General features: G+C 41.2%; 1 protein-coding gene across 4 annotated transcripts in view; it reads left to right on the top strand.

The window, feature by feature from the left end:
- The first annotated feature begins 10,339 nt into the window (after positions 1 to 10,339).
- pde10a (phosphodiesterase 10A) overlaps positions 10,340 to 15,456 on the top strand; it is a 140,336-nt gene continuing 135,219 nt past the window's right edge. For 2 of the 4 annotated variants that reach the window (XR_007933295.1, XM_051917670.1), the window contains exon 1: positions 10,633 to 11,477. Coding sequence is in view for 2 of the 4 variants with exons in the window: in XM_051917670.1 (XP_051773630.1) it covers positions 11,243 to 11,477 (235 nt within the window). In the remaining 2 variants the exon portion in view is untranslated. Of the gene's footprint in view, positions 10,601 to 10,632; positions 11,478 to 15,456 lie in introns of those variants that run through there. The other 2 variants (XM_051917674.1, XM_051917671.1) reach the window with 2 other exon arrangements.

The raw sequence follows: 15,456 nt of genomic DNA, 5'->3' as shown, positions 1-15,456 counted from the left end.
AGTGAAAACGGACGCTTCATATTTTGTGTGAAGTACAATAAACATTATAAAACTCATTGGTAAGCAGGCTAATATAGTGGATAAAAACAAGACAAATTATCTGTGGGGTATTTTGAGCTAAAACTTCACATACACACTCAGGGGACATCAGAGACTTATTTTACATCTTGTAAAAGGGGGCATAATAGGCCCCCTTTAATGTAGACAACATGTGGTTACACCCACTATGGCCAAGCTGTTGATATAAATCCTTCAGTATGAGGGTAGCCACATGCTGATCTTTAGTGAGGAGTAGCGGATATTTTGTCTTCTGGCAAAAAGCCTCATGTCAGCCACCCTCCGACTCTCAGAAGCTCATTATCTAACCATGGGTCCAGCTTATAGATGGCACTCTGTTTGCTCACTCTCTCCTTTCTAGAAGACAAAAGCAGCAATCTTCATAAGATCCTCTGCCATCAATGTTTGTCCTCCAGTTGTACCTTTAGCTATCAGATTCTCATGCACCAAGGCACTCTGCTTGTTGGCATCAGCAGTATCTGACTCCCTCCTCTTGTGAGTTCTTCTCAACAATATTCTTTTCAACTTAAGCAACCAGGCAACTGCTATTCGAAGTTTCCTCCAATCTGAAAAGTAAGCCATCAGCTGATTTGTACCCTTCAGTGAGCCTTGAGTATTTACCACATTTACAAAGGCTTCTTTCTTGACCTCGAGGTCATCAACACCTACTGCAGTGTGCACAATATTTTCAGGCCAATACTCTTCTGGTTTGCACAGAAACTTAGGAAAAACAGATGGATAGAAGGCCCTAATAAAATCTCTAGCCCTCCTTTCTCTGGATGCATCGTCAGCTGGATTCTCCTTTGAGCCAACATATTGTCATTGAGATGTCTTTGTGGCTTCCCTGATAATGGAGACTATTTGCAACCAAAGTATGAAAACGCTTGTCCTCATTCATGACATACTTGAGCACAGATGCGCTGTCTGCTGTCTGTGCTGTCTGAGCCTCAGCACTTTCTTTAACATCAGATCAACATGAACAGCAAACACAGCAGCAGTTAGCTCTAAACTGGGAACAGTGATGGCATTTAAAGGTGTTATTCGGGCCTTGCCCATAAGGAAGGCAACATGGATGTCACCGTTGCTATTCTGGATTCTAAGGTAAGTGACTGTGCCATATCCTTGTTCGCTTGCATCTGAAAAATAATGAATGATGAAATTCCTCCGACACAGCTCCTGTAGCATGATCTTAGCAGGTAGCACTACTGGTGCCAAAACGCAAGTGGATCGTATATTGGCTGGACATCGACAACATCCCATGTCTTGTGCAGCACATCTCCTGAAACTCCATAACGCTAAACCATGAATCTCTAACTTGAATGAGTCAGTTTCCGCAGCAACCCAAGAGCTCTCTCAACAGACAAGCTGTCCCTGTCCAGATCTAGCTCCTTCCACTCTTTGGCTCGGTGCTCCTCAGGAATGGATGGCAGGAGAGTGCGCTTGTTGCTACTCCATTTTGTCAGAGTGAAACCTCCTCACTGACAAAGAATGGAAAGATCTTTAACTAAACTAACTGCTTCTTCTTCAGATGCCACACTCTTAAGTTTTCTTTGAGAGTTTGAACAACCTCCTCTCAGAACTCAGATTGATGATCATCTGCTGTTTTGCTCAAAGCAAAGGCAGTACAACTCGGGTAGGAGACAGCCCTAAAGAGATGGACATGAATAAAGTCCCGGTCCTCTTCTGCCACCCTAACCTGATGAAACATTGATTGAATGTCACCCATGACTAGGGTTGGGTATCGAGAACCAGTTTCATTTTAGAACCGGTTCCAAATTTCAAAGAACCGGGGATTCGATATGATGCACGCATTTCGATTCTGGTTATCGATTCCTGACTTTTTTTTTTTTCAGTCATTCTCGCACGGCGAACGGTAGTGAGCATTTTACAGTTTTATCTATCTGCTAGGACCTGCAACAAAGACCTTATTTCATCACGCACGTGCGCAGTTCATTACAACCGGCACTGACTTTTGCTTCAGCACTGCATTAATCTGAAGGAATGCACCGTGTTTAAGGGGCCGTTCACACGTCGCGTCTAAAAACGTGTGGAAAGCATGGCCGCTTTCTCCTCCCTTCCAAAGCGCTTGCGCTCCCGCAGCGTCTGTCGTTGCTATGCAACCATGAACTGCGCTCTCCCAGATGACGAGGAAGTATCCGGATAAGTAACCGGATTCAATAAGCAGAATCGGAATCGCTAAAATTAAAACGATACCCAACCCTACCCATGACTGCTACCGACTCCTGCCTAAATCTCAGGAGGACTCCAAGCAATGTGATTGTAAAATTGGGACCTTGCAAAAGGACTTGATTCAAGGATGTTCCTTTAAATGCCGCACCACAATAATAAAAAAAAAAAACACCCTCAGGTTCCTCTTCCTGGGATGATGTACACCACCTGGAATATACCACACCTTGCCGTTCTCACCTTTAAGCTGATGAGTAGGCACTTGCTCTGCATATCCTTTGTTGATCATTTCATTGACAAATGATACACTCCTGATAAAACTGATAATCTCTCTGGAATCTCCTATTCAATCTAAGTATCTGCTGTTTTGCCACAGAGAAGGTGTTAGGAAGATACACATTTTCATTTTTAAATGGCAACTTCAAGGCATAGTGATTGTCCTCAAGCTTGGCAAAACTCTCTGCAATCTCCAAAAACCTAATATCCTCTCTTGACAATCCTACAATTGCACTTCTGCAGCTGAATTCATGAAGTCATGGTTGTATTGTTTAAACAACATCTCCTCCAATCTACACACAGAAATCCTGTTAACCACTGCAGCACAGGTTTCAGCCTCAGTGCTGCCTGCATGCAAATGACCATTAATGACAAACCTAATGCCGTTCTCATAGCATAAGGGCTCCAACATCTTAGGAGCATTGTTTCCAATCAACTCTAACTCCTTGGAGACTATATCTCAGTTGGCTGTATTTCTGTCAACATGAAGCACAGTGGGATGGTGCTGACTACATATCCTACAAGTCAACCTCTTGCCACAGTTATGACTCATGTGCCCAGCACTTAAGCAACCAAAGCAAAGCTCTTTCTTCTTTAGAAAGTCCATCTTTTCCATATGCTTCTTCCTTTTGAATTGTAGACAGTGCTCCAATACATGATGCTTAGCACAACACACATAACAGAATCACTTTAGAATTGTTTGGTGGCAATTCTGTCCTCATATTCGTAGAGGTTTCCCCAGATTCTACAGGTGCAACGGTAGTGGCAAAAATGTTTCCTTTAACTCTGCCTTCTGGATGTAGCTTTGGCCGATTAACAGGCCTCATGCTAGCTGGCAAGTCCCTAATATCATCAAACAGAGGATCCATTAGGATGCCAACTTGTCTTTCAATAAATTCCACAACATCTTTAAACAAAGCTCTACATTCAGTAGTTTCCAGAATGTTCTGTGCGACAGTTCTCCACTGCTCTGAGCCTGAAAGGTAATTTAGATATGATTGCTCTCATATTGCTTGGCATATATAACTCCTGAAGGTATTGCACTTCCTCAGTGACGTTGCAACAGCCACACAGAAAGGGAGCATAAAATTGCAAAGCATTGACATCCTCCCCCTTTATTGAGGGCCAAGACAAGGCTCTTTCCAAATAAGCAGTGGCAAACTTGTACTTATTGCCAAAATGTTTTGCCTAAGCATAGCCAAAGTCAGGGGTCATGTGTAGGCAACTACATACCAACTCCCTTGGCTGCCCCCTAGTGAACTGATCCAAATAATTTAAGCAATCACTACAGCTTGCCTTGTCCTCCGCTCCCTTTTCAAATTCTCTGATAAATGAAACATACTGAAGAGGATCTCCATCAAATATAGGAATATATCTTGCTGGTAAAGATGAGCAACACTGCTGTTGGACAAGAGCTGATGTTATATCATTTTGTCTTTGCATTATAGTGACAATGTTACCATACTGTGACAATGTTACCATACCATACCATACTCCATTTGTGGCAGAGGAATCATATCAGATGCACACATTGTCCACGTTTAACTGATGTGTGCTGATAAATCCTATCAGATGCAAGAGGTCTACGAGGTTGAACTGATGTGTCTCCTAGTGCATGCTGGGAATTTTGTCATTTTTGAGTACATACATTCCCTCCAAGGCTGCTGGCGAATTTCCTGATATGGCACAGAAGACGCCAAAGCGGGATCTACTGCTGGTACTTGATTTGCCCTTTTGCTACAGCCAACAAGTTCAAACTCCTCTGCCATTGGATTTAATTTGCAGATGCTTTCCTATCTTCCTTTTCCAAGTGAGACTTCATAGCACGAGAGGCATTAGAAAACTTAGTCGGCGGACGAACAAAAACTGCCCGGGTGACCATCGGCTTGGTGTGTACCGGGCTTTAATCATCTGCTCTTGCTCCTCCAAGGCATGTCTTTCCTTTAAAGCTGCCACATAAGCGAGCAGTGCAGCCTTATTTGACTCGGCTATGACTCTGGCAGAAGAAACACTATTGCATTTAATCGTTTTACTTTAATGTCTACTACCAACATTTGAAATACTATCATCTGAATTAGCCCCATCAACCTTGTCATTCATGACCTCATTTGTAGTAATTTCACCATTTTCAATACATGATACCCACATTTTAACTTATTTTAACTTAAATAAAATTATTTACAATCATTTTTTGCCTAAAACCATGTCATGTTTTTCATTCTCACTTTCAGGTAACATACCCATCAAAGAACCATGAATACCTTTTACTTCATCACACAAATTTAAAAGATCAACGAAAGCACTTTGCACCTCTTATTTCTTTGATGCATCAGACCTTTTTTTATTAAATTAGTAGCTTTAGTTAGTACAGATTTTCTATCTCTCTGCAACCATTCAACCTTTCCAACAAATGCTTTAGAAGTTAATTTCACAATACATTTTTGTTTGTCCGTTTGAATATCAACATCATTAAAAACACCATTGTACAACTGAAGCGCTTCCACAGACCTGTGCTCAGTTTCAGCCGTCTCCATAATCCACAGAATATTCAGAAGTACGATTGAAGCAACAATGAAACTAGTTTGCAAAATTAGTTATCCTCTTTGACAACCAATGCATTGGATTTACGTCCCATATTGTGTGCACACAAAGTTAAATGGCCATTCAACAATTAGTAGCGCTACTAAACATACCTCTTCACGTTGGGCAAAGTTTGAACAAAGCTCCTCTGCCGACGTATGTAGAGCAGCTCCAGTGTCTTTTCTCGCGCTGGTAGATGGTCCTTGGCCCAAAAGGAAAGACGTGCACATATAATCCACAGATTCGCGATGTCCTCTTGTCGCGGTTGCAGCTGATCTCAGATGTAAACAAAGTCGATGTGAAGTTCTTCCAATAATCCACTTAATCTTGTCCAACAAATGATGAAAACTCCAACGTAAAAATAGGATAAACACAGCTCCTTTTGAGTAAATACAGTTTTTTGACTAAATGTAGGCAGCCAAATCTACTACTTAAAGCAGTTGAGGGATGCTGGACGGTGCTTGTTGAGGGATGCTGGACGGTGCTTGTTAATGGATGCGCACGCCCGGGTTATTCACTGCAATGTCCACACACAAGTTTATATGCTCACAGTCGTAGATTTATTTTAGCGTGACTGGTCTTAATTTCAAGTAATGAAGAATCCAAACAAACAGTCAATAAATCTACAGTTCTTCACCAGTACAGATTTCCTACTTGCATAGCGTGGCATAGCATAACTTCACGTAGCAGTCAAAAAAAAACTGTGTGCACCTTCCCTGCAGCAACACCTGTTACCTGAGGGAAGGTTCCCACCTATATCTGTAACCAATTACCAAAGAGTGACCCCTACTGGACACACACTTACATGACAAAGCTTAAAATAAAGATGAAATAGCTCTTACACAAGGTAGGCGAAGCACTGGTACATAGTCGACCTCTGAGCACGCTGTGTGAGGCAAGCATACAGTAACGTTAACTGTCTGCTCATGGAAGGGACTAGAAGCCTCAGGTAGATCCACGATAGCAGTCTGATACTGGAAGGCTGCTAAGTAATATGCCCACTTTAAAATGAAAATTACCCCATGATTTACTCACCTTCAATAATAAATACAATTATAAATTAATAAAGGCCTCCTGAAGCGAAGCGATGCGTTTGAGTAAGAAAAATATCCATATTTAAAAAGTTATAAAGTAAAATATCTAGCTTCCGCCAGACCGCCTTCCGTATTCAACTTACGAAGAAAGTGTAATGCCTCTCACAGTTCAAAATGATTACGCTACATCCTACGCCTTCCGTATTCAACTTACGAGACAAGTCGATGTCAGTTATGCTTTTTTTTTTAAGTTGAATACAGAAGGCGGTCTGGTGGAAGCTAGTTATTTTACTTTATAATGTGTTAAATATGGATATTTTTCTTACACAAACGCATTGCTTTGCTTCAGAAGGCCTTTATTAACCCCCCAGCGCCGTGTGGAGTACGTTTATGATGGATGGATGCACTTTTTTGAGTTTCAAACAAGTAGTTTCCGTGCACTGCCATTATAAAGCTTAGGAGCATCAGAGTGATTATTAATATAACTCAGATTGTATTCGTCTGAAAGAAGAAAGTCATATACACCTAGGATGGCTTGAGGGTGAGTAAATCATGGGGTAATTTTCATTTTAAAGTGAACTAATCCTTTAAATCTGGAAGGTAGGGATATGATGTTGAATCTGATGACAGGTTTAAGTCTCTAGGTGGAGTATATGTGCCATCTGTTGTGTACCTCCTTTGCATTCACTGGATTCCTGTTCTCATCTGTGCTTATACCATGCTGTGCTTAAAGGATTAGTTCACTTCAGAATTAAAATTTCCTGATAATTTACTCACCCTCATGTCATCCAAGATATTTAATATCTTTCCTTATTCAGTCGAAAAGAAATTAAGGTTTTTGAGGAAAACATTCCAGGATTTTTCTCCATATAGTGGACTTCTCTGGGCTACAATGGGCCGAAGGTCCAAACTGCAGTTTCAATGAGGCTTCAAAGGGCTCTACATGATCCCAGTCAAGGAATAAGGGTCTTATCTAGCAAAACGATTGGTCATTTTCTAAAAAGAATAAAAATGTATATACTTTTTAACCACAAATGTTGGTCTAGCACTGGGTGGAGTACAGCATCTCAAAGTATCTCAAAGTAACATTAATAATAAACAGCGCACCTACTGGACATAATAAGTAACACTTCCAAATTAACTATATACATGTTTGACTCATTGAGGGCCTTTTGTACAACCCTCACTAATTTCAGAGGCAATCTCATACCCCTTTTCCATTGACACAGTTCTGGTGCGGGTTCCTGGTCTTTGTTCATTCTCGAACCGTTCCGCGCAATGGTTTTTTACTGTTTCAGTTTCAGTATATTTCTGAAAAGGACAGATGAGAGTACCAGGAGTTTATGTGAGCTACCAGTACGCTATAATTATTTCTGGTACTGTGAGCAGCAAAACAGGTACTGCCTGCACAAACACCGGGACACGCAGTGTTTGATTTTAGACTGGTTATAACAACATGTAGCAGCACTACATCACCGTTCGAGGCTGTGGAAACACACGGCCGGTTTGTGACAAGCTCCAGTTCGCCTGGACGAGAATAAGCTCTGGCTCCAACAAAAACCATTCTGGTGGAAAAGGGATATCTGTGATTTGATTCTGGCCTGGCGCGTTCTATGCTGATGATGAAATTTGCATCACGCGCAATTGTACATACCCAATGTACACGTAAAATTTTGGGACTTTAGGACACGAAAGCTGCAAAGACACTGCATAGTGTTGGAATTAGATGTTAAAGTTTGTATTATAAAGTTAAAACATTGAAATGGTGAATGCTTGCTGTGTAATTAACTGCCAAATTAACTTGCTGTGTAATTAGTCAGTTGTGGAAAATGTATCTCAAATGGAGTGCGATTTTTCAGCCTTCCAGCTTGGAACAACACCCTGGAACTTTGGTCTCCGAGTTAACAGAGCGGCATTGCATAGCATGGGGAGCAGCAGTAAGATGAAAAAAACATAACCTTTGAAAGGCTGTGCATTCGGCTGTATGCATAGACTAAACTTTAGTGTTAAATCTGAATTATACATTGTGACTATTGAATAGGCTGAAAGTTTGTTTTAAAAATCTGTGAAATTGTTCCAGTGATGCTGGACTGAATAACAGTGGTCAGCCAATCAAATTTGACGACCAGAATATATTATTTTATTATTTAATGTGGTGTAGTAGCCAATGCTGTGTAGGCTATTTTAACACAGCTGGAACACTTTATGAACCAAACAAGCATCTAGGATCGGAATATGTACTTAATTACTGCTAAAGGACTATGAAAAAAAAGAGCATTTGCCAGTTTGCAAATCATTCCTGAACTGCGCATAACATATCACGCAAGAACAAATCATCTATGATGCTGCACTGGGAGAGTAGTCAAGCCTAAAAAAAAAAAAAAAAAAAAAATTGACGTCATAGTTTCGTATTGCGCTAACACAGAAAGAATTAATTATGCTTTCTAATGTGTTCTCAGAGGGGGTGGGGGTAATATTCTGATCCCCCTACTAGAAAACTTTAGTTTTAATTTTTACATTTAATCTGTGTTGTATTGCACAAACACGTGTCTGTTTTGTAATTTTACATGTGAATAGTGCGCCTAGATTATGGGCCTAAAAAAATAGCTACTACAATATGTATCGAGCACACAAAGCCTACACCACATGTGGATCTGCAGAGTGTAGTCACACTTATGTATTATAGTTCTATTTCACATTTAAATATAATGCATCACACGAGTGGCTGAAAATGCCGTTTTACCAGCATTAAAAAGGCCTGTGGGCATTTTTCTATACTAATCCTATTAGGATCCAAGGGGGGGAAAAATTCTCTTTCTGTCAAAGAGAGAGCATTGACGCAAGCAGCTCTGACGTCAATAGAGCTGCAGTGAATGGGGGGGGGGGGGGGGGGGGGGGGGGGGGGGGGGGGGGGGGTGGCGGCGCTCGCAGCCTGTTTGCCCACAGAAAACACTGAAGGCGAACGTCACTCGAAGTGCTAGGGTGATCTGATATAGTCCTCTCACAGCAAGTGACAATGCAGCCGGTTAAATACAAAATACAGAGTTATGAATGTGTATTATTTAATTCCAGGATTACGAAGGAACCTACGTTATATTACACAGCAGTCGCTTTTTATTGTATTTGTGTTGTGTTTTCTCCGACTAGACTAAAAATGCTAAAAATCAGAAATTATTTGCCCAACAGTCGCATTAGCCACACCTGTTAAAACGTTTACAGGTGTGGCTAATGGTATGTTAATATATATATATATTGTTGTTGTTGAGTAAATCCTAGATAAAAATATATTATTATCATCTACAAACATGCTCTGTGCCTCAACAGGTGTTCAAAGACTTGTGGTTAAACGTCTTAATTCTTATTCTGAAGAGTGCAATATTGACGATTTGTTTAGAGCAAGAAGATTTTTGACCAGAAAATTTGGCAACAACGCAGGGGGGCAAGTGACGCATGATAGCTGTCATGTCACGTCACTGAAATCCTGAAAAAATGGATTTCTTTTTCGGAAAAAAAAAAAAAAAAAAGAGAGATTAGGGTCTAGTGTTAATGGCAGAAACATGGGACAAACGAAATAGACTGCAGCAATTAATGAGTGCAGGCATTTACATGCAAGATATCTATATTTAGTAACCCGGCAACGTGCAATTTAGAATATGTTCTGGAGAAGCATTAAATGTTATCTTATGCACTTTTTTCAGCGCACACGTTTTTTTTTGTTTTTTTTTTTAATAAATAGATTTTTAACATTTTGTTAAAGATACAAATGGGTAACTGGTGGAAAAAACAACAACAACAACAACAACAAAAATCAATTTAAACCAGCTGGTCTTACATGGTTTAAGTTAGTATGACCAGCTGAAACGTGTCCAAAAATCCTAAAACCAGCCAACACAGCCTACAACCCCTCACGTGAGCACATAGCATCTCCAGTGTGATTACTGCAAACAAACTAAGTGACTGACTGAAACTTTTTTTTTTTTTTTTTTGGCTTTTTTTCTATCAAACTTGGACAAAAAATGTCCATCTGACATTTGGAGCCAGCACACGTGAGGTTTACAGACAACCGGGTCATTTCGAATGTTGTTGCGTAAAATACTCGAGATTATCTTTTGAGTCAATCTAAGCTGTAGCCTTGGCACCACTTGCGGAGGAGGCTACTGACGTCATCCTGTCTCTGGAATGGAAACGCTAAAGCCCTGATGATGCTGCTGATGATGGAGCCTTTATTTATACAGAATTCTTAAACTGTTTCGTGCCACCAAACACACACAGAGCGTTTACGCTCAAAAAACTACGAAAACTATCTCTGCGTAAAGTTTAAGTCACTTAAAATTAAGAGAGCGCTATCATGAATCCGTGGTGGTTTCCTAGCAACCGGACTAAGAAGTTTTGAGAAGAGCGTGCTCAACACAAGGCGAACATCGTTAATGCATCGCTGGACAGATGATTTCTGTCCAAGAGCAAAGGTACAGTGTTGTGTTCTGTCCGTCCAGTATTTGATGGTATCGATTGGAGCTCTGCTAGCGCTCTAAACTGGACCCATACAGACAAAGAGAAAATCTCCCTAGATGACTCTTGTTTTTGCGTTGACTTGAGTAACAGACAACAGTGACTTTTCAAATCGACTCTTTGCAGCTCGTTTACAAGAAGTTCACTGACTGTAAGGCGAACTCGGCTGACTGACAGTTGGACACAGAGTTATTGAGATAACATACCTGAAAATGTTAGTACTGCTGTGTATCACAATAACATGGTCAGCATTGTGGGTGTTCGTGCTTCTGGGAAGAGACGAGCGGGATTTGATTTGCAAAATGTCGTGGATGCGTACTTTTCTGCTTCAGTATAATCCCGGGCACACGTGATGCGCAAATCACTTTTGTAGCAACATCTCTCATTTGTCAGGGGAAATCTGTGCGTTTTTCTTAAGCCGGAAGCTTAACATATTTGAATTTTTTTTTTTTTTTTTTCGTTTTCCTTTTCTTTCATCTTCTTCTTTTTAATTCACACATTGCTTTACCAGCATCATCACCCGCGCACCATGCCAACTTTTGCTCCCGTTGCGTTTGTTTCGTAGTGGAGAGAATTGGGAACTGTGGATGCCTGAATGAATGGGGATCGTGCTTTGTGAAGGTTTCAACTGTCGACATCCTGCCAATTTTATGTGCTTGCCCAGACAATTGAGTGTTTATCGTCCTCATTCGTATATCCGTTTTGAGCCAAGAACAAATAGACAACAGAGATCGCGTCATATTAGACCGCCAATGTCGAAGAAACGCAAAACTCCAGACGACGGTGGTGGTGGCGGTGGGGAGCTTGCGGGCACTGAGGATTCCCTTCAACAAGGTATGATCTAATTCCTCCATACTTAGACTGAATTCTCATGGTAGGGTCTTTTCAGAAAAATGTTGACGGCATCAGCACATGTCAGTATGCAGCTTACACAGTATTTCAAACCCAAGCGTGACTGTAAGATTGACTTAATGTTATGATTGGGGGCTCAGACACCCTAAGAATGTACAAGCAAAACATAATAGTATTTTATAATTTAACCTCTTGTTTTCCCTCAGACTCTCTGAAAATATTCCTCTAACTTGGTCTAAATCTAGTAGGCAGAAATGATTGATACTTTAACCCTCTGTTGTAGTAATCCATATAGGTAGGACAAGTGACTGCACATTAGATAGATAGATAGATAGATAGATAGATAGATAGATAGATGAATGGATGGCTAGATAGATAGTTCAGCATCGAACTTTGTGTGTCACGGAGCAATGCACTGACTAAAAGCTTGGATCGCAGCAAACAGGAGTGGAGCTGTATAGCGTCCTGTAATCACTCGACTCCAGATCCACTCCATGTTTTCCTTTTCCGCTCTAGTCAGAGAAACCTAAACTCTTAGACTTTCCAAAAAACCTGCTCCTTAGTCCAGGCAATATAGCTGTCCAATATAACAGAAAAATACATTGTAGAAAACTACAATTAAAATAATTAATAAGGGCAATTGGCAGAAATTAGTTGCTATGTGTACACCATTCAAAAGGTTTTGTCAAAATTTGGAAAGTTTGTTCATTAAAAGTTTAGGTCTGTTTTGATTTTGCGCTGAAATGTGTTTTTCAGCTTCAACATTCTGTTAGAACTACAGTAACACTTTTAAGTGAGCCACTATATTTCAGGGCCAAACACATGAGAAAGAGAAGAACTATGAAAGGAAGATAGACGTGGAGGTGGAGTACAAGATAGCATTTAGGAGCTTCCATCGGCTTCCACAGTGTGAATTCAATAATGCGCTGTCAAGCACGAAATGTCTAGCATTGCTTGTATAAATTATAAACACTGGATTCTTTCAGAGTATCATGACATCACAACACATTGCATTTATAATGCATCATATTAGCATTGTAGAACATGCACTGCACAACATATCTTGTTGACTTGGGCCTTTCAAGAATGTAAACCTCTCAGATTGATGTTTTATTAACAAAGTTCGGGAGGAGCAGGTTCAAATAATTATTCTAATTAGCACAAGTGGAAAGCATTCAGCTAATAAACCAACAACAAGAGGTATACAGTATCTCACAGAAGTGAGTACACCCCTCACCTTTTTGTAAATATTTTATTATATCTTTTCATGTGACAGCACTGAAGAAATGACACTTTACAATTTAAAGTAGTGAGTGTACAGCTTGTATAACAGTGTAAATTTGCTGTCCCCTCAAAATAACTCAACACACAGCCATTAATCTCTAAACCGCTGGCCACAAAAGTAATTACACCCCTAAGTAAAAATGTCCAAATTGGGCCCAATTAGCCATTTTCTCTCCCCGGTGTCATGTGACTCATTAGTGTTACAAGGTCTCAGGTGTGAATGGGGAGCAGGTGTGTTAAATTTGGTGTTATCGCTCTCAGTCTCTCATACTGGTCACTGGAAGTTCAACATGGCACCTCATGGCAAAGAACTCTCTGAGGATCTGAAAAAAAGAATTGTTGCTCTACATAAAGATGGCGTAGGCTATAAGAAGATTGCCAAGACCCTGAAACTGAGCTGCAGCATGGTGGCCAAGACCATACAGCGGTTTAACAGGACAGGTTCCACTCAGAACAGGCCTCGCCATGGTCGACCAAAGAAGTTGAGTGCACGTACTCAGCGTCATATAAAGAGGTTGTGTTTGGAAAATAGACATATGAGTGCTGCCAGCATTGCTGCAGAGGTTGAAGGGGTGGGGGGTCAGCCTGTCAGTGCTCAGACCATACGCCGCACACTGCATCAAATTGGTCTGCATGGCTGTCGTCCCAGAAGGAAGCCTCTTCTAAAGATGATGCACAAGAAAGCCCGCAAACAGTTTGCTGAAGACAAAGGACTAAGGACATGGATTACTGAAACCATGTCCTGTGGTCTGATGAGACCAAGATAAACTTATTTGGTTCAGATGGTGTCAAGCGTGTGTGGTGGCAACCAGGTGAGGAGTACAAAGACAAGTGTGTCTTGCCTACAGTCAAGCATGGTGGTGGGAGTGTCATGGTCTGGTTCTGCATGAGTGCTGCCGGCACTGGGGAGCTACAGTTCATTGAGGGAACCATAAATGCCAAGATGTACTGTGACATACAGAGCATGATCCCCTCCCTTCGGAGACTGGGCCACAGGGCAGTATTCCAACATGATAACGACCCCAAACACACCTCCAAGACAACCACTGCCTTGCTAAAGAATGTCTCCAGACCTAAACCCTATTGAGCATCTGTGGGACATCCTCAAACGGAAGGTGGAGGAGCGCAAGGTCTCTAACATCCACCAGCTCTGTGATGTCGTCATGGAGGAGTGGAAGAGGACTCCAGTGGCAACCTGTGAAGCTCTGGTGAACTCCATGCCCAAGAGGGTTAAGGCAGTGCTGGAAAATAATGGTGGCCACACAAAATATTGAGACTTTGGGCCCAATTTGGACATTTTAACTTAGGGGTGTACTCACTTTTGTGGCCAGCGGTTTAGACATTAATGGCTGTGTGTTGAGTTATTTTGAGGGGCAAATTTACACTGCTATACAAGCTGTACACTCACTACTTTACATTGTAGCAAAGTGTAATTTCTTCAGTGTTGTCACATGAAAAGATATAATAAAATATTTACAAAAATGTGAGGGGTGTACTCACTTTTGTGAGATACTGTATATACTGCAGACTTACTTGTTCATTGACAGTTTATCAGCATCCCTCCACCACCCCATCTCCTCACTTCTAGTTCTATCTATTATTACCACATCCGGGGGGAGTACTCTGGGTTTGGGCCAAAATTCCGAGCTCGGAGCCCTCCCCCCCGGACAGCATGCCAAATACGCATAACTTTACTCTATTTAATTATATGTACAGGTGCTGGTCATATAATTAGAATATCATCAAAAAGTTGATTTATTTCACTAATTCCATTCAAAAAGTGAAACTTGTATATTATATTCATTCATTACACACAGACTGATATATTTCAAATGTTTATTTCTTTTAATTTTGATGATTATAACTGACAACTAAGGAAAATCCCAAATTCAGTATCTCAGAAAATTAGAATATTACTAATGACCAATACAAAGAAAGCATTTTTAGAAATCTTGGCCAACTGAAAAGTATGAACATGAAAAGTATGAGCATGTACAGCACTCAATACTTAGTTGGGGCTCCTTTTGCCTGAATTACTGCAGCAATGCGGCGTGGCATGGAGTCGATCAGTCTGTGGCACTGCTCAGGTGTTATTAGAGCCCAGGTTGCTCTGATAGTGGCCTTCAGCTCTTCTGCATTGTTGGGTCTGGCATATCGCATCTTCCTCTTCACAATACCCCATAGATTTTCTATGGGGTTAAGGTCAGGTGAGTTTGCTGGCCAATTAAGAACAGGGATACCATGGTCCTTAAACCAGGTACTGGTAGCTTTGGCACTGTGTGCAGGTGCCAAGTCCTGTTGGAAAATGAAATCTGCATCTCCATAAAGTTGGTCAGCAGCAGGAAGCATGAAGTGCTCTAAAACTTCCTGGTATACGGCTACGTTGACCTTGGACCTCAGAAAACACAGTGGACCAACACCAGCAGATGACATGGCACCCCAAACCATCACTGACCGTGGAAACTTTACACTGGACCTCAAGCAACGTGGATTGTGTGCCTCTCCTCTCTTCCTGCAGACTCTGGGACCTTGATTTCCAAAGGAAATGCAAAATTTACTTTCATCAGAGAACATAACTTTGGACCACTCAGCAGCAGTCCAGTCCTTTTTGTCTTTATCCCAGGCGAGACGCTTCTGACGCTGTCTGTTGTTCAAGAGTGGCTTGACACAACAGCTG

The sequence above is a fragment of the Ctenopharyngodon idella genome, chromosome 13 (assembly GCF_019924925.1).
Source record: "Ctenopharyngodon idella isolate HZGC_01 chromosome 13, HZGC01, whole genome shotgun sequence".
NCBI lineage: Eukaryota > Metazoa > Chordata > Actinopteri > Cypriniformes > Xenocyprididae > Ctenopharyngodon > Ctenopharyngodon idella.
The sequence above is the reverse complement of the archived record's forward strand: the minus strand, read 5'-3'. Positions and strand labels throughout refer to the sequence as shown.